The following is an 18,277-nucleotide window of genomic DNA, read 5'->3' as shown; positions in this document are numbered from 1 at the left end:
CAGGCAGCGCCGAGAGCTCCTGGTCGGCGCCTAAGAAGCTTGACCCCAGGCGTCTCTCCCTCCTTCTCCCTTGCTCTGGTGTCTCTGCTCTCCTGGTGTCCCTGCCCCTGGCCCTGGCCGTGTTCTTCTCCTTCCTGTGTCTCCCGTGCTGGCTCCTCTTCCTCTGGGGGCAGGCGGGCTGGGTGGGATTGCCCCTGCAACTCCACTGGGCTGCCCTGCCCTCCTCTCGCTTTCTCTTGGGCAAACTTGTCCATCTCCATGGGGTCAATGACATCCAACTCTGAGCACCCCCTCTATTTCCCTTGCTCACCCGGACGCCCTTCAGGAGCCCTGGCCACACGTCCGCCACACGTCCACATGCAAAGCTGGACTCAGGATCATCCCCCAAAACGTGTTCCTCGGTCGCAGGCCGCCACCCACACAGCTGCTCTCATGCCCCTGGGTGTCCTGGGCGCCTCTAACCCTAATCCCCAACCTCCCCGCATGGAGCCTCCTTCGCCCGACCAAACTGCCTCCCAAACATCCCGATAGCCATCCTCTCCCCCCAAGCCCACGCCCACGCCACGCCCATGCCTACGTTCACGCCCTTGCTAAGGCACCGTGACCTCCACCGGGGCGGCGACAGTGGCCTCCTGACATCCTTCCTAATGTTGCTCCCACCCCGCACCACCATCACTGTATTCTCCAAAGAGCGGCCAGAACGGTCTTCCTACAACGTAAATTCAACCTGTTTCTACTCCTCCTAAAATCTTTCGAATCCTCTGCTTACTCTTCAGCATAAACTGTATCTCCGCTTTTTCAACTGCATCCCTTACCACTTGCTCCCTCACCTGCAGGATCAAACCTTTCTGGTCACCTTTTGGTCCACCAAACATACCACCCCGTCTCCTTCTCAATTCAGGGCCTCAGTAGGGGCTGTTCCCTCTGCCCAAACACTTGCAGTGGTTTGAAGGGTGGCCACAAAAAGCTATGTCCACACCCTAACCCCAGAACCCGTGGGTATCACCTTAGGTGGCAAACGATGTGATAAAGTTAAGGATTTTGAGATGAGGATTTTTGTCCTGCGTTATCTAGGTATAAATGCCATTATATGTATCCTTATAAGAGGGATATGGAGGAAGATATGAAACAGACACACAGAGGAGAAGCTGAAGTGAAGACGGAAGCAGAGATGAGAGTGATGCAGCCACAAGCCAAGGAACGCCAGCAGCCACCAGAGGCTGGAAGAGGCAGGGAATGGGGGTCTCTCCCCTATTGCCTATGGAGAGCGTACGGCAATGGTGAGCCCCTGCTGGTGGACTTCTGGCCTCTAGAACTTGTGAGAGAATAAATTTCTGTTGTCTAAAGCCACCAGATATGTGGTCATTATTACAGCAGCCCTAGGAATGAACACACCATGCTTCCACCAGGCCATTGCTAGTTGACCGCCGGTTCCACCAGGTCTAAGCTTCCCTGGCACTGTCTACCACACACACAGGCTCCAGTGCAAAATCAAGTTAGGGCACCAAATATCCACCTGGGGAGGGCACAAGGATCTTCGTCTGTTCTTTTCCCTGATGCATCCCAAGCACCTAGACCACCCCATGCCTGGCACTCATCAGGCACCCAGAAATAATGGCTAGGAGGTGAACCTGTCTCTCCTGCTGGAAACCGAGCTCCAGGCCACAGGGACTGTCCTCTTTATCCCCGAGGCCTCACAGCCTCGTCAGATGCCTGGCGCATGGTGAATGCTCAATGGCTGTTTGCTGAATGAATGGAATGAATGAATGTTATTTGCTGAGTGAATTGCAAGTTCCTTTATGTATGACAGAGGAGTGGAAAAAGAGCCCCTTGGAGACATAGCTGTTTCCCTGTGGATTTCTTGGCAACTTATTGAAAATGGTATTTGAAAGGAGAAATACACTGTTCTTTCCTAAAAACTTTGTAATTCAGCATTTTAACTAGTTTAGTCGGATGCTACCTTTGCACTAGAGAGGTATTCTCAGAATCACAAACACCACTTCCTGTGTGCCTACGTGGAATACGCCCTGCTTTGAGATGCACCTTATTTCTCACCAACAACAAAGGCTGACTCCACTTTGGTAATGACCTTGATCCTCTCAAGTTCAGCCTAGCCCCACATTTGCTGAGCTCTGCGCCCGCCTGGCCACGGTTCACACTGGGTCGCAGAGCTCAGCAATCATCGTTGCTATGGGATTGAACTCCACACAGGAGACCAAGGGTTCAGGCTGCAAATCACTGCTCGTTTAATGAGGTAACTGACTGGGGCAGAGATGCCAAAATCTACCTTCAGACCCCCTCTGCAACAAGGATTCCTCAGTGAGGTTTTGTACACTTGGCCTGTGTGGTAAATAATACTGGCAAATTATTTAATAAAAGTAGCAGGCAAATATGAGCTTGTTTTCTCTCCTTTTTCAAGCACAAATGTTGGATCTAAAGAGAGAGATTGTCAAGCATGCTGAAAGCCATGTTAATTAGTTGGAGTTATTCCTCTGTATAGATATCAGCTATTAGTGACAGCTAATAGGCCAAATAATATAAAATGATAGGCATGTATTCCCCCTCTACCCCCCGGGTCTCCCATACCCTGTTCAGAAATACTTCCTCATGCACTGACATAAAAGATTCATTCTTTTAACTTCTGCAAGTTTTCCATTCTTCAAAATTTAAGCTTAATATTCATGACAAGGAGAACACTTTAACAAGCTAAACCAGTTACAAGCTGGCACGTGGTGGGTTGAATTCTACCAGGAAATTTGTTTAATTGTTAGGCACCATGTTTGTTTGTTTTTTGTTTTTGTTTTTTTGCGATACGCGGGCCTCACTGTTGTGGCCTCTCCCGTTGCGGAGCACAGGCTCCGGACGCGCAGGCTCAGCGGCCATGGCTCATGGGCCCAGCCGCTCCGCGGCATGTGGGATCTTCCCGGACCGGGGCACGAATCCGTGTCCCCTGCATCGGCAGGCGGACTCTCAATCCCTGCGCCACCAGGGAAGCCCGTTTGTTTTTTTAATTCAGAACTCTGATGCCTTTACATGACAAGCACACTGCTCTTCTCCTCATATAGTCCCCAAGGCTGAGGCCCCTTCCCAGGGCCCCTCACTCAGGTCACCTGCTGTCCCCTGAAGGCAGCTGAGTGTGTCAGCATCTATCAGAGAATTCTCCAGTAGAGACACAATGAGCTAGGGAGTTGGTGCTTGGAGGAGAAAGCAGCAAGAAAAAGAAGAAATCAGAACCAAAACACAAAGGGGTGGTGACAGACCAAATTTGCCAACTTCTCCATTGTCACTGCAACTTGCTTCTATCAAAATGTAACATAATTGACTTATGCAAACTTTGGGACATGAAAATAATTTCTCTGAACCATTTATCAGGCTACAGTTATAGAGTGTACTAGAATGCAGCTGTGTGAGTGATAAAGAGGTTGAATTCTAGAACTTTGTGTGCAGATAATTTAATGATATGAAAAATGTTAACAACAGTTAAAACTACCCAAGGAAATTCCATTTTTATAGTGGAATGCAAGCTCTTAGGAGTGTGAGGGACAAGTGAGTGAAATTGCAGGAAAGATACTTGTATATACTTCAGTGATTTAAAAGTCCCAAAGGAAAGACTGGTTTGCTAATGTGTGATTTTGGTTTTCAAACCAAAAAAACCTAAGAGAGGCCTTGAGTTTTAAGCCATTTGACCTTCTTGTGTATGAAATTACCAAATTGTAAAGTTCTATTGACTTAACAGTTACTAGACTCCCTTGAATGGAAAACAATACAAATATATTTTATTCTGGAAAAAAGTATAGAAGGTGTCTTTATTATCAAACTAGTTACTAAAGCAGAACTTACAAAAGGTCCCATCCTAGTCTATGAAGACATGTAATTTTCCCTACAAGAAGACCTCCATCAAAGAAACAGAGATTCTTCCCTTGGAACAGATAAAGAATAATTTAAAATCCTGCCCAAGTCCACCTCATTCATATCCTTAAAGAGGGACCATAATTAGGTTTGGGTAAACGTTAGGCAGAGTCACAAAGTATTTTGGAAGCCATTAAATCGCTGTCACATGTGAAAAGTCATGGCGCACATCACAGAACCATAGGGTATTAGGGCTGGGAGGGACAGGACCCGCCCTCCCGTACAAACCCTTATTTCCCAGGTGAGGGCTCTGAAAACCAAAAGGACCAAAGGGGTAATCCCCAGTGTCCCACACTGAGAATGCAGGATGCTACTGAACCTTTAAAAGGTCTGAGTACAGCAATGGTCATGCTCCTTTCTGTGGCTCCAAGTGTTTATTTCTGGCCCTACCTGAAATTCCAAGAAAATCTGAACTCTGTGAGATGGTCACTTACTACCAGGTTTACATGTTGTGTGTGGGGAAAAAAGACTCGGGGGAGATACTTCCCACTAATTCCATTCCCGTTTCCCTTGGACTTGGCGGGTGCCCCACATACATGCTGCATGTGGCCACCAGCTCAAGCTCCCAAATCCTATCCAGGCTGAACTCTGAATTTTAAGTTATTGATTTATGTGTATTAACCACCTATTAGGTGCCACCTACTGTGATCACCTCAAAGAAATACCAAAAAAGGACCCCCATCTCTCAAAGAGGAGAAACAAACATAGGCAACTTCTATTTCTAGAGCATCCACGATGGGCCGGGAACCAGCATAAACATTCCGCACATGTCCACACAGCCCCCCTTTAAGGAGCATGGGCTGACAATCTAATCAAGAGGGTCAGACATATCCACACTCAAACCCAAGCAGAGCTCCATGTCAGGGTACGAGAAGCATCACGGAAGGGAAACAGGTTCACACGGAGGGGACCCATCCACACCGGCTGGGACAGGCAGGAGGCCTTATGGGGGTAGTGTCTCTTCTGAGCTCCTTTGAGGAGGGCAGGAAAGATGGAGGCCGAGTGGAAGTGGCAAGGCTTTCCAGAAAAGGGTAGAGGTGGTATGTCAAAAAATTAATAAATATTGAGTGATTGCTTCCTGGTAGTGAATCCATGGATGACTTATTTTGTGCCTTCTAGTTTTCCAGTATTATCTAAATGGTCTATAATAAGCATATAGGAATATTACAATAAAAACTACTATAATTATTCTTTAAAAAAATAAAAAGGTAGAGGAGTGGGAATATTTAGATTATGTTCAAGGGAGAGTGAGTGGCCCAGCTGATGCAGCAGGAGATGGTCCAATGGGAGGTAACAGTGATTAATGATGAGAACGCGTGTTGAGGCTGGGCTGTGCGCCTCCAGCGGTACAGTGGTGAGATGAAGGAGGCCCCCTTGGATCCTGCCCTTTGATGCATCCCAACTCCCTCTCAAACCCCAGCTTCCATCTCCAGCTGAAACCCTCACCCAGCCTGGCACCCAACCCTCGCTGCAGACACAGCAGTTTTGATTTGGGGCTGAACAAACTACTCACTCAGCCATTCAACCATACGAGAGGAATCATTTTCTTCTTAGGAAGGCCTGGCAGTTCCACTCACGGGCTAGGCCGCCTCGGGCAGAGCCTCAACCCTTGGAATTCGGTACGTTCCTATCTTTATAGTGCACCTTGAGCTGTCACTGTGGCTCGAGAGATGATGTGCAAGTTGGCTGGTCGCCTCCAAACCACCTGCCGGGTATGCACAAGCCACGCTCCCAAATTCCTAGCTGGAAAACATCACCAGCAACTTGTGCCGTCACAAAGGACCCATCTGTGCCAGGAAGGGCAGAGGTTGGCGGTGCTCCGCACACAGATCTCCCTGACCACCCAGGAGCAGGGATGCAGACAGCGGGGCGGGGCGCAGCCCACCCCTGTGGGCCCTCCTGACCCACGGCGCTGAAGACTGTGTGATGGGAGAGACAGAGCATCCTCTACACGTGCAAATGCTTGCGATGGTTTTACGGCCCAAGGACACAGAAGACAAAGCACCAAGCAGGTAAGTATGAGAAAACTGGGCAGAGGAAACTGCCAGGCTTGGGCAGATTCAAGCCGACACTAGGGCTCCCAAAAGTTAAGGCTAAAACTGGTGTTTGAACCTGAGTGTAATCCTCTTCTCATTGATCATGGGGCAAACTTGGGGGCTGACACCAAATACCAGGAGGTGGTTCCTGCCTCTTCCACATACTAGCAAGTTATTTAAATTCTTGGAAATCCAGATTCCTTGTATTGACCAAGGGAAATATTGGTAATAATCCTACTGGCCTCGCAGAGTTGCTGTAGGATTAAAGCAGGGTTTCTCAACCTCGGCACTACTGGCGTTTGAGGATGGCTAGTTCTTTCAGTTCTTTCATGTGGGGCTGTCCTGTGCATTGCAGACACTGAAGAGCATCCATGGCCTGTGATTCACTAGAACCAGTAGCACCCCCCTCCATCCAGCTGTGACAGCAAAAAAAAAAAAAATGTCTCGACATCAGTAAATCAGAGGACCACACCTAGCCGGTTTCATCAAAACAACTGTCCCTCTTTGTTTTGTGGTGTCTCCATCCCATTCCTGCCACGGAGCTGATCACTACATTTTTCTTGGGCCTCAAGCTCAAAGGGTCTTAAAATCTTGGCACATTTATATGGACAACCTCACACAAACACCAGGCTTTTTTCCTGAGTATTGTGTCCATTGACATGAAAAAAGCTAAAGCACTTCTGCTCTTTTTTAGGGTCCTAACTTTGTTTCCTGGAAATGCAGTTTTTAAATTATATCATGAAAGTGGCTGGAAAAAGCTCGAGATAAATTCTGATCACCAACATTTTATTGAAGAAGAAACAAATCCATTTAAGCAGAAAGCGATCTGCCATAACTTCAGCTCAACAAGGTAGCTGCTTACAGCAAGAACACAACAAAGGACCTGCACATGTATCACACAACTCGTGTGACGATAAAGCAATGCTGTGGGAGAAAAAAATGGTCCTTTCTCTCAGAAAGGTAACATTTCACCTCCTTGTTGACTCATCTTTACTGATTTGTGTTTTTTGAGTGTCACACACAGCCCTGTGGGATCGATTTGGACATGTTTCAAAACAATCACTGATCTGACTCAAAAACTGTCCAAAACTTCTGAACCATACTCTTTTTTTGTAAGACTGTGGGAGTATTTTTAATCAAAAGGATGGTTTGATCTAATACTCCAGCACAGAGGAGTTAGTGCCTGCCAACTGCTGCTGTCAGAATATATGAGAGAGGTTCATAAATAAATGTGTAAGAGACCCTATATACTGTAAGGGTTACTGTGCATCTCAGGGCAGAGAATTGGGTGTAGTCATCAAGAGCACCATCCTGGGTGGACTTGAGCAAGATGCTCAATTGCCCTGTGCTGAAGTCTTCGACACTGCAAAGATGGTACCATAAAATGGCAAGACAGTTGTTGTGAGGGCTCAGTGAGCTAAAGCATTTTGAGCACATAGGACAGTGCCTGGCACATAAGAAGCACATGATAAATGCAGCTCTCACTTCGATTACAGATCGCTATTCCACGGGATTTTAATAGGTGTTGTCCAAAAAAGAGTCATGTGGTCAAATGTCTGGAAACACTATTTTAAACAAAGTTAAGTAGGTTTTTTTTTTTAACTCACTGCAGAACTTCTCAGACAGAGCCTTTAAAATGTTGATGTACAACATGAATATCAATAATGGCGACCCGGCATGGACCATTTGCACCAGGATCCTTTCTGTACAAGGTGATTCTACAAAATTTTAAGTGAACAAAACGTTATTGATGAGAGTGGGTAGAACGTTGGATGGAAGATATCTAGAACTTATTCATCTTGCATAACTGAAGCTTTATGCCCTTTGATTAGTAATTTCCCATTTCCCGCTCCCATTTCCCATGCTGATTTTTACATCACTTACCCGAGACCCCTTTTCAGGAAAGCACTGGCAAAGAGAGCAATCTCTTCCCCCGCAGGGACCAATAAACTTCTTTCCACCCTAGAAAGTGAAGAATCTGCTTTAGTTTACCAGTATTCATCACCTCGATGGGTATATGGTATATACCTTATAACAAGCACTGTTGGTTTACCTAACTCATGAGAATGTCACAGTATAATTTTATCTCTGAAACTGTGAAAAGACTAATATTGATATGTAAAAAGGCAAAAAACTTACATTGTGGATTGATAATAAAAGAGTTGATGGTTATGTGAGCAGGATAAAAGTTTATGTGAGCCAGGATTTAAAAAAAAAAACAAACCTCCTTCTGAAGCTACTCTGCTTTAATCAGAATCTTCTGCAATCTCTCTCTCGGTAAGACTTCGTTTACCAAGTTGTGAACAATCTTAGAATGTTAACTATGTAGTTGTGTACACAACTAGACACCGCAGTGGTGTCTAGTTTAAATTATAAGCTTGGCTTTTTTACAATAAGACCCTCTTACTTTATCTCCAAGATCAGCTAGGGCATGTGTCCCACAGGGAGGCCCTCCTGGGTCAGAACCGCAGTCATAGCCTTGGACTCGGATTAAAATTATTCTTCCTACAATTTGCCAATACTCCAAGATGGCTCCCTCTAATGTGTGTCTCAACCAGAAAGCTCTTGGACTTGAATAATTTGAGCACTTTCTCCACTTTTAGCTAGCTTTTCTTCAACTCTCTTTAGAGAGTGACCCCACAGTCGCATCTTGTCTTAACTTTAACACACACACACACACACACACACAAACACATGCATGCTCCATGGGAAGAATCAGCCCCTTTTTCTCACAAATTCTATGTATATGGCGAGTCATCAGTCACTTCAATACAGAAGTATAGTCCAAGAGGAACTGTTTCCATAAGTAGATCCTTAATGACAGCCAGCATCATGCACCTGCACTGAGCATTTGTTCACAGACAGGGGTGCATGTTGAGAGGGAGGATGTGGTAAAGCAGCTCTCAGTGCTAGGAGCCGAGGGTGTGGACAGGACCACACGTTTCTATAACTGATAGATCTCTTAAAACTAACAACACTGTAGACTTTAGCATTTAGACCAACATATAACGGGGAAACATAAAACAACTGAACCAATATGTACAGTTCTGACAGAAGATATATACACATAAATATAGAAACATATTTATGTACATAAATATACATGAATATACATGTGTACACATGAAATATACAAATGTATATGTATATGTATATGTGATGGGAGGGAAAGGAGTCTAAACAGCATGCATTTTTCTTTTCAATCATACAATTAAGACCTCTTTTTTCTTGAAAAGTATGTGCGGACACAATAAAAAATCTTTAAATTAAGCATTAATAAAAAAGACATCTTTATAAACATAACGCTTATGGGTATATAAACATTCGAACCTTGACAAGAGCCAAGCAATTAGCTAATTTAAGTTTAAAAAAATGTATTTGAAGTTTCAGAAATATATGCCTCTCGAGTTTTGAGGAACCCTGTTATCTATAAATGCAGAAACAATAAGTTCAAAACCCTGATTAGGTAAAAACAATTTTTTAAATGCTCAAGGCCAGGTCAGGACAGCATGAAAGCACTTAAAATAACTAGGCTGAACATTTGGGTTCATTTAAGGTTGGGATTCATTACTATGTGTTCAGTGAAATATCAAAATAACCAGAGAAAAAAGAAGGTCAGTTGATTAGATGGCTTGAAAATAAAGGCAAGTTTGTTTTTTTTTAACTTAATTGTGCCAAGCATCACTGAGATGTTTGTAGCAAAATTAAATTTCAGACAAGAATCAGTTTAAAGTAGATTAGCAGAATTCTAATAAAGGAACACATGTAAAGCTTTGACTTGGACCAATAAAAGAAAAAAGCGAGGTGATTTTAGTCCCTACAAAGTTCTTCTACATCAGACATATCCCCAAAAACATCACTTTAAAGGGGGGGAGCGTTTATAGAGGAAGAAACTGCACCTCAGAAACAGACTATATAATCCCATTAAAAAGAGATCAAGACAATATCTCAGACAAGTCAACATCCAAAATATAAACCACATTCACTGGGAATACAGTGGCATTCTCAAAAATCAGTGCTATTCTTCTTCAAAGAGAAGAAAAGTCACTATGTATTTTACCTCAGATATTTTTAAACAAATATTTGTTGCACAGAAAGTTAAAGAAAATATTTTACTAACTTCCAGATTAGTAATCAGTCTTGCAATTTTTACTTTTATTGGGTTTTTTTTGGCAAAACAAATAACATATGCACATGATAATTCAAACAGTACAAAATAGTGTAATGGAAAAAGACATTTTATCTTCCAACTCTGGCCCCCAGTTCCCTCCCCTAAAGGTAATCGCTCTCTTCAAATCTGTGTCTGGGCATTTATGAGCATATTTACACAATGATCACACACACACACACACACACACACACACACACACACACACTTTTGGTGATTTTTGTCCTTGTTTTATTCTTACCCAAATGGTATGTTTCTTTGTACCTTGCTTTTCTCACTTAATCGTTCTGAATTAATACATATGACTATCCACCAAACAAAGTACTATAACTTGTTTAATCAGTCCTTACTGATGGTCATTTCATTATCTCCCTTTTTTGCTACCAAACACTACCTTTAAACTAATATTCCTGTGCATATACCTTTATGCATAAGTCAGAATAAACATGTATGATAAATTCCAAAAAGGGAAAATGCTATGTCAATAGGCATGTGCATTTAAAATCCTGATAGATAATGCCAAATTGCCTTCCATAGAGATTGCATCAATTTACTTCTCTACCTTTAAAACCCACCTACAGTATAGCCACTCTCTGTGTGAAATCTCTAGAATCTTCACGTACCAGAATATGGTAGGAAGGTCCAGGATAGAATAATCTTTGGTTCAGGAGTTATATGCACTTATATGAGACATAAATAACAAAGGAAGTAAAATTTAGTGCTCTGTAGAGTTTTGTAATAGAAAAAAAAGAATGTAATACAAAAGGAACTTAGAAAAGTCAGATAAGAGAAAAAATAATTCACACACAAATATTTCAGTATGTTTCTGTTCATTATTTGAGGTGATGCTCTGAAATGCCTGTGAAGTAAGTTGGGCAAATGTTATCATGCCCACTTCCCACAGTAGAAAACTGAGTCTTGAATAGGTTAAGAGATGAATCAATGGCAAAGCCAAGAACCTAGGGCGTCTTATTCTTTAATGCATGTGCTTTTGACCGTGACTAAAAGTGAAAGGAGAATGCATGGCAACTTTCTATTTTGATTCACTCTGCAAAGACCTATGATAATTTGAAATCACAGAAGTTGGATCGGGTGGGTCCAAGCTAGCGGATGGATAGACAGACGTGTGTTCACTAGCGTGACTTAAACCAGTCTGGCTTTCTCAACATGAACCTGACTAAAGGCTGCCTCTAGTAGGATTTCCTAGAAATGTCTGAAGTTGGGTTTAATAACTTAGATTCTCTAGAGAGGAGGCAGAAGAAAGAGGGCTTATTACGGAATGTTCTAGGCTTATCCTTCTCCAGAATTAAAACGTTCAAATTTAATCTTATACTTCTTGATGTAATCCTATAATGGCCCAGCTGCTTCCTGCCCACTCTGAAAAACGTTTTGAAGAAAGGGTTATATTATAAAACAAAAAAAATCTCTAATACCTATGCAATTTGGTAATCAGTCTTCACTGTAGAATATAAAGGAAACCTTACAGTTCATCTAATCTAACACTTCATTTTTACAGATGAGAGAATAATCCCAGAGAGTGAATTGTTTAAAAGTATAATAAAGAAAGAAGAATGAACAAAACCCAAAGGTTTTAATCATAAAGGAAGGAAATAAATCATAAAGATCAGAGCAGAAATAAATGAAATAGAGACTAGAACACAAGAGAAAAGATCAATGAAACTAAAAGCTTATTTTCTGTAAAGGTAAACAAAATTGATAAACCTTTCGCCAGACTCATCAAAAAAAACAAGGGAGAGGGATCAAATCAATAAATCAGAAATGAAAAAGGAGAAGTTAAACTGACACTGCAGAAATACAGAGGATCATAAGAGACTGCTACAAGCAACTATATGCCAATAAAATGGACAATCTATAAGAGATGAACAAATTCTTAGAAAGGTACAATCTCCCAAGACTGAACCAGGAAGAAATAGAAAATATGAACAGACTAATTACCAGTACTGAAATTGCATGTGTGATTTAAAAACTCCCAACAAACAAAAGTCCAGGACCAGATGGCTTCACAGGCCAATTCTCCCAAACATTTAGAGATGAGTTGACACCTAACTTTCTGAAACTTTTCCAAAAAATTGTAGAGGAAGGAACACTTCTGAACTCATTCTATAAGGTCACCATCACCCTGATACCAAAACCAGACAAAGATACCACAAAACAAGAAAATTATAGGCCAATATCACTGATGAACACAGAGGCAAAAATCCTCAACAAAATACCAGCAAACCAACTCCAACAATACATTAAAAGGATCATATACCATGATCAAGTGGGATTTATCCCAGGGATGCAAGGATTTTTCAATATCTGCAAATCAATCAATGTGATATACCACATTTACAAACTGAAGAATAAAAACCATATGATCATCTCAATAGAGGCAGAAAAAGCCTTTGATAAAATTCAACATCCATTTATGATAAAAAAAACTCTATAGAAAGTGGGCATAGAGGGAACATACCTCAACATAATAAAGGCCACATATGACAAACCCACAGCTAACATCATACTCAATGATGAAAACTGAAAGTATTTCCTCTAAGATCAGGAACAAGACAAGGATGTCCACTCTCACCACTTACACTCAACATAGTTCTGAAAGTCCTAGCAATCAGAGAAGAAAAAGAAATGAAAGGAATCCAAGTAGGAAAAGAAGTAAAACTGTCACTGTTTGCAGAGATGACATGATACTATACATAGTAAATCCTAAAGATGCTGCCAGAAAACTACTAGAGCTCATCAATGAACCTGGTAAAGTCGCAGGATACAAAATTAATGCACAGAAATCTCTTGCATTCCTATACACTAACAATGAAATATCAGAAAGGGAAATTAAGGAAACAACCCCATTTACCATAACATCAAAAAGAAAAAAAATACCTATGAATAAACCTACCTAAGGAGGCAAAAGACCTGTACTCTGAAAACTATAAGACACTGATGAAAGAAATCAAAGATGACACAAACAGATGGAAAAGATATATACTATGTATTTGGATTGAAAGAATCGATGTTGTCAAAATAACTATACTACCCAAGGAAATCTACAGATTCAATGCAATCACTATCAATTTACCAATTGCATTTTTCACAGAACTAGAACAAAAAATTTTTTAATTTGTATGGAAACACAAAAGACCCCAAATAGCCAAAACAATCTTGAGAAGAATGGAACTGGAGGAAACACGCTCCCTGAATTAAGGTTATACTACAAAGCTACAATAATCAAAACAGTATGGTACTGGCACAAAAACAGACATAAACATCAATGGAACAGGATAGAAAGCCCAGAAATAAAACCATGTACTATGGTCAATTACTCTACAACAAAAGAGGCAAGAATATACAGTAGAGAAGAGACAGTTTCTTTGATAAGTGGTGCTGGGTAAACTGGATAGCTACATGTAAAAGAATGAAATTAGAACATTCTCTAACACCATATACAAAGATAAGCTCAAAATGGATTAATGACCTAAATGTAAGATAGGATACTATAAAAAACTCCCAGAGGAAAACATAGGCAAAACACCCTTTGACATAAATCGCAGCAATATTTTTTTGGATCTGTCTCCTAGGGTAATGGAAATAAAAACAAAAATAAACAAATGAGACGTAATTAAACTTAAAATCTTTTGCAAAGCAAAAGAAACCATAAACAAAACAAAAAGACAACTTATGGACTGGGAGAAAATATTTGCAAATGATGCTACTGATAAGGGATTAATTTCCAAAATACACAAACAGCTCATACAGCTTAATATTAAAAAAACCCAAACAACCAAATAAAAAATGGGTAGAAGACCTAAATAGACATTTCTCCAAAGAAGACATACAGATGGCCAAGAGGCACATGAAAAGATGCTCAATATTGCTAAGTATTAGAGAAATGCAAATCAAAACTACAATGAGGTATCACCTCACACCAGTCAGAATGTCCATCATCAAAAAGTCTACAAATAATAAATGCTGGAGAAGGTGTGGAGAAAAGGGAGCCCTCCTACACTGCTGGTGGGAATGTAAATTGGTTCAGGCACTATGAGGGACAGTATGGAGGTTCCTTAAAAAACTGAAAATAGAGTTCCCATGTGATCCTGCAATCCCACTTCTGGGCATTTATCCAGAGAAAACTCTAATTTGAAAAAATACATGCACCCCAATGTTCATAGCAGCACTATTTACAATAGCCAAGACATGGAAGCAACTTAAATGTCCATCGACAGATGAATGGATAAAGAAGATGTGGTAAATATATATATACACACACACACACACACACACACACACACACACACACACACACACACATATATATATAAAATGGTATATTAGCCATAAAAAAGAATGAAATAATGCCATTTGCAGCAATATGGATGGATCTAGAAATTATCATATTAAGTGAAATAAGCCAGAGAAGGACAAATATATGATATCGCTTATATGTGGAATCTAAAAAAAAGATACAAATGATTTACAAAACAGAAATAGACTCACAGACACAGAAAACAAACTTATGATTACCAAAGGGGAAAGGTGGGGAGGGAGGGATAAATTAGGAGTTTGGGATTAACATATACACACTACTATATATAAAATAGATAAACAAGAGGACCTACTGTATAGCACAGGGAACTATATTAAATATCTTGTAATAACCTATAATGGAAAAGAATCAAGATATAGATAGATATATAGAGAGATAGATAGACAGATAAACAGAATCACTTTGCTGTACACCTGAAACTAACACAATATTGTAAATTAACTATACTTGCATTTTTAAAAATGGTTTAAAAAGTATAATAAAAATGATTCATTCAATAAAGTGAATTTTCAACATGCAATCAGAGCTCATTAATGGACTTACCCCGTACGCATGTTGTACAGAAAAGAGAATAAGTATGAGCGACCTACGAAAAAGCAAAAACGCAGATTAATTTAAACTGCTGGTTTTAATGCAAAACAAACTAAAAAGAAAAAGAACACAAGAATTAACTCCAGAAACCTTTTTTTTTAGTTTCCAATAAGGCTACTGTTGCCAGTTGATTGTCACAAGATAAATGTTATCCTCTCTCTGGATGTCATCACTATATTTCCTCCTTTTAATCAGTCAAGTACTCACACCCTTTGGTGTGGTCCTCATTGTGCTGGGCACGGTGGGGACACTTGGAAGGTGAGACCTGGATGGACGGATGAGTGGAGGGAGACGACTCTCAGAATGAAAACTAGAGGAGAGCTGGAAGGAGGCAGCTTTGTCCAGGAACTGCTGCAAAGACTAGTGTATCCTGGATGCTGTTAAGTGCAACCAGCCGGAAGGAGGGAGGATGGAAGAAACCTAACTGGGCTGGGGAGACGGTTTGGGAAACAATACGAACAAGTCAGGGGAGAGTTGGGTAGTTCAGGGTCTTATAAGTGAGGCAGAAATCCAACGGGGGTAACATCATTATTATAGAGAAATTTTAACAGGAAAGATGCAACCAAAAAAAGACTGAATGTGTGTGTCCTCCCCCAATTCATATGTTGAAATCCTAACCCCCGTGTGATAGTATTAGAAGTTGGGGCCTTTGGGAGTATTAGGTCATGAGGGTGCTTGTGAATGGGATTATTCCCCTTCTAAAAGGACCTGGAGAGCGCTCTCTCAGTCCTTCTACCATGTGAGGATACGATGAGAAGCCAGCAGTCTGAAACCCAGGAGAGCGTCCTCACAAAAACCTGCCCATGCTGATACCTGGATCTCAGACTGTCAGCCTCCAGAACTGGGAGAAATAAATTTGCATTGCTCATAAGCCCCCCAGTCGATGGTATTTGTCACAGCAGCCTGGAGTGACTAGGACAACCACTCAAAACTGCGTATGTCTGCCTCGGGCTTAATGATTGTCCAAGAGCTTCCACATCCATCATCGCACTGAATCCTTAAAACAGAGCTTGGATGGGAGAACTGGGGCCCAGACTCGGGCTGTGATTTCTCTGCCACCCTTATCCCTTTTTTCGTGTAGAGCCTTCTCCTCTCTGAAACCTCCTGTCCAAAGGAGCCTTATTTCTCCATCCTTGGCTCCTTCTTCTTACGCTGAGATGCTGATAAGCATTACAGAAATCTACAGAGCCATGCCTCTGCGTGAGACCCAGGCTAGGAGATGGGAGACTGGGGGTGGGTCCGGTCCACACTCACTGTCCTCCACACTGAAGTCCCCCTTCTCCGCAACCCTTCTCTTGGAATTCATGACAATTCCAGTAAAGGCCAGGGTGGCATTTCAGTGTAGTAATGGAGTAAATCAGAAAAGAAAAAGGGGATAGAGGGAATAAACTGTTTTAAATCAAATTAAAGTATTTACAACAACTGCTGTTTAAGCAGGTCATTATCACTTTGGACATTTGTAAATAAGGACAGGTTACATCTTATAGCAATTTTGGCCTCCGTATGTAGAGTCTCATTAAAATTGTAGGCAGGGTAGGTTTTTCCACATTTTACATCAGAGCAAACTGACTCAGAAATGTTGGATAACGTGCCCAAAAGGCTGTAGGCAGAGTGGCTCGGAGGTGGCATGTCGGACAGATCGGAATCCCTGTGACTATCCCTTCTACCCCCACCCCATCCCCCATTTGTTCCTCCAGTTGCTTAATATATTTAAAAATAAGGCAATTCCTTCTTTTTTTTTTAATACAGCAGGTTTTTAAAAAAAATAAGGCAATTCTTTTTTTATGTTTTTTTTAAATTAAAGTATAGTTGATTTACAATGCTGTGTTAGTTTTAGGTCTACAGTAAACTGATTCAGATATATATATATATACACACATTCTTTTTCAGATTCTTTTCCAATATATATTACAAGATACTGAATATAGTTCCCTGTGCTACACAGTAAGTCCTTGTTGATTATCTGTTTTATATATAGTAGTGTGCATCTGTTAATCCCAATGTCCTAATTTATCCTTCCCCTCTCTTTCCCCTTTGGTAACCATACGTTTGTTTTCTATGTCTGTGAGTCTGTTTCTGTCTTGTAAATAAGTTCATTTGTATCATTTTTTTAGATTCCACATATAAGCGATATCACATGATATTTGTTTTTCTCTGTTTGACTTCACTCAGTATGATCATTTCTAGTTGCATCCATGCTGCCACAAATGGCATTATTTTATACTTTTTCATGGCTGAGTAATATTCCATTGTATATATCTACACCGTATCTTCTTTATCTATTCATCTGTCCACGGACACTTAGGTTGTTCTATGTCTTGACTATTGTAAATAGTGCTGCAATGAACACAGGGGTGCATGTTACCTTTTCAAATTAGAATTTTCATCTTTTCCAGATATACGCTTAGGAGTGGGGTTGCTTTTTTTTTTCTTTAAAGAACAATACAAAATTAAGAGTACTTTGCAGTTTCCTTCACATTCGCTCCAAATAAATAAGACTTGGCTGCATTTCTGAAAGAATTGAGTCCTCCTTCCCATCCCCCTCTCTCCCTTCACTGCCCATCAATACATGTTCATCAGCTCCAAAACTTCTCACATTTTTCACTATTTAACATTTCCCTGTCTTAATTCCCAATATTTTTTTTAGTCACCTCGAATAATCTCATATTAGTTTCCTACTGCTGCTGTAACACATGACCACAAACTCAGTGGCTGAAAACAATACAAATTTATTCTCTTATGGTTCTGGAGGTCATAAGTCTGAAGTAGGTCTCACCGGCAAAAGATCAAGGTTCTGGAAGGGCTGTGTTCCTTCTGGAAGCTCCAAGGGAGACTCAGTTTCCTTGCTTTTTCCATTTTCTAAAGGCTGCCTGCATTCCCTGGCTCATGGTCCCTTCCACCTTCAAAGCCAGCGGTGACCAGCTGAGTCTGTCCCTTGCTGCCACCCTCTGACCTCTGCTCTTTACATCACACCTCCTTCTCGACTCTCACTCTCCTGCCTCCCTTTCGTTTCTAGGGACCCTTTTAATTATACTGGGCCCACCCAGATAATCCAGGATAATTTCCCCATGGCAAGGTCAGCTGATTAGCAACCTTAATTTCATCTACAACCATAATTCCCCCTTGCTACATAGCAGAGCACGTTCAGAGGCTCTGGGGATTAGGATGTGGACATCTCTGGGGGTCATTATTCTGCTTACCCCACTCATGAAGTGCATTGTCCTAACTCTCCTAGTT

The 18,277-nt window shown here is 41.3% G+C and overlaps 1 protein-coding gene across 1 annotated transcript in view; it reads right to left on the bottom strand.

The window, feature by feature from the left end:
• The window catches only part of COL4A4 (collagen type IV alpha 4 chain), a 122,940-nt gene extending 106,271 nt beyond the window's left edge, over positions 1–16,669 (bottom strand). Inside the window, exons 1-3 of the mRNA XM_060105923.1 lie at positions 16,458–16,669; positions 14,993–15,035; positions 7,830–7,907 (exon numbers count right to left, since the gene is read on the bottom strand). Coding sequence (XP_059961906.1) covers positions 7,830–7,907; positions 14,993–15,035; positions 16,458–16,669 — 333 coding nt within the window. The remainder of the gene's footprint in view (positions 1–7,829; positions 7,908–14,992; positions 15,036–16,457) is intronic.
• Between the last annotated feature and the right edge of the window lie 1,608 nt (positions 16,670–18,277).

The sequence above is a fragment of the Mesoplodon densirostris genome, chromosome 8, assembly GCF_025265405.1.
Source record: "Mesoplodon densirostris isolate mMesDen1 chromosome 8, mMesDen1 primary haplotype, whole genome shotgun sequence".
NCBI classification, from domain to species: Eukaryota; Metazoa; Chordata; class Mammalia; order Artiodactyla; family Ziphiidae; genus Mesoplodon; species Mesoplodon densirostris.
This window is presented reverse-complemented; position numbering and strand designations above follow the sequence as displayed.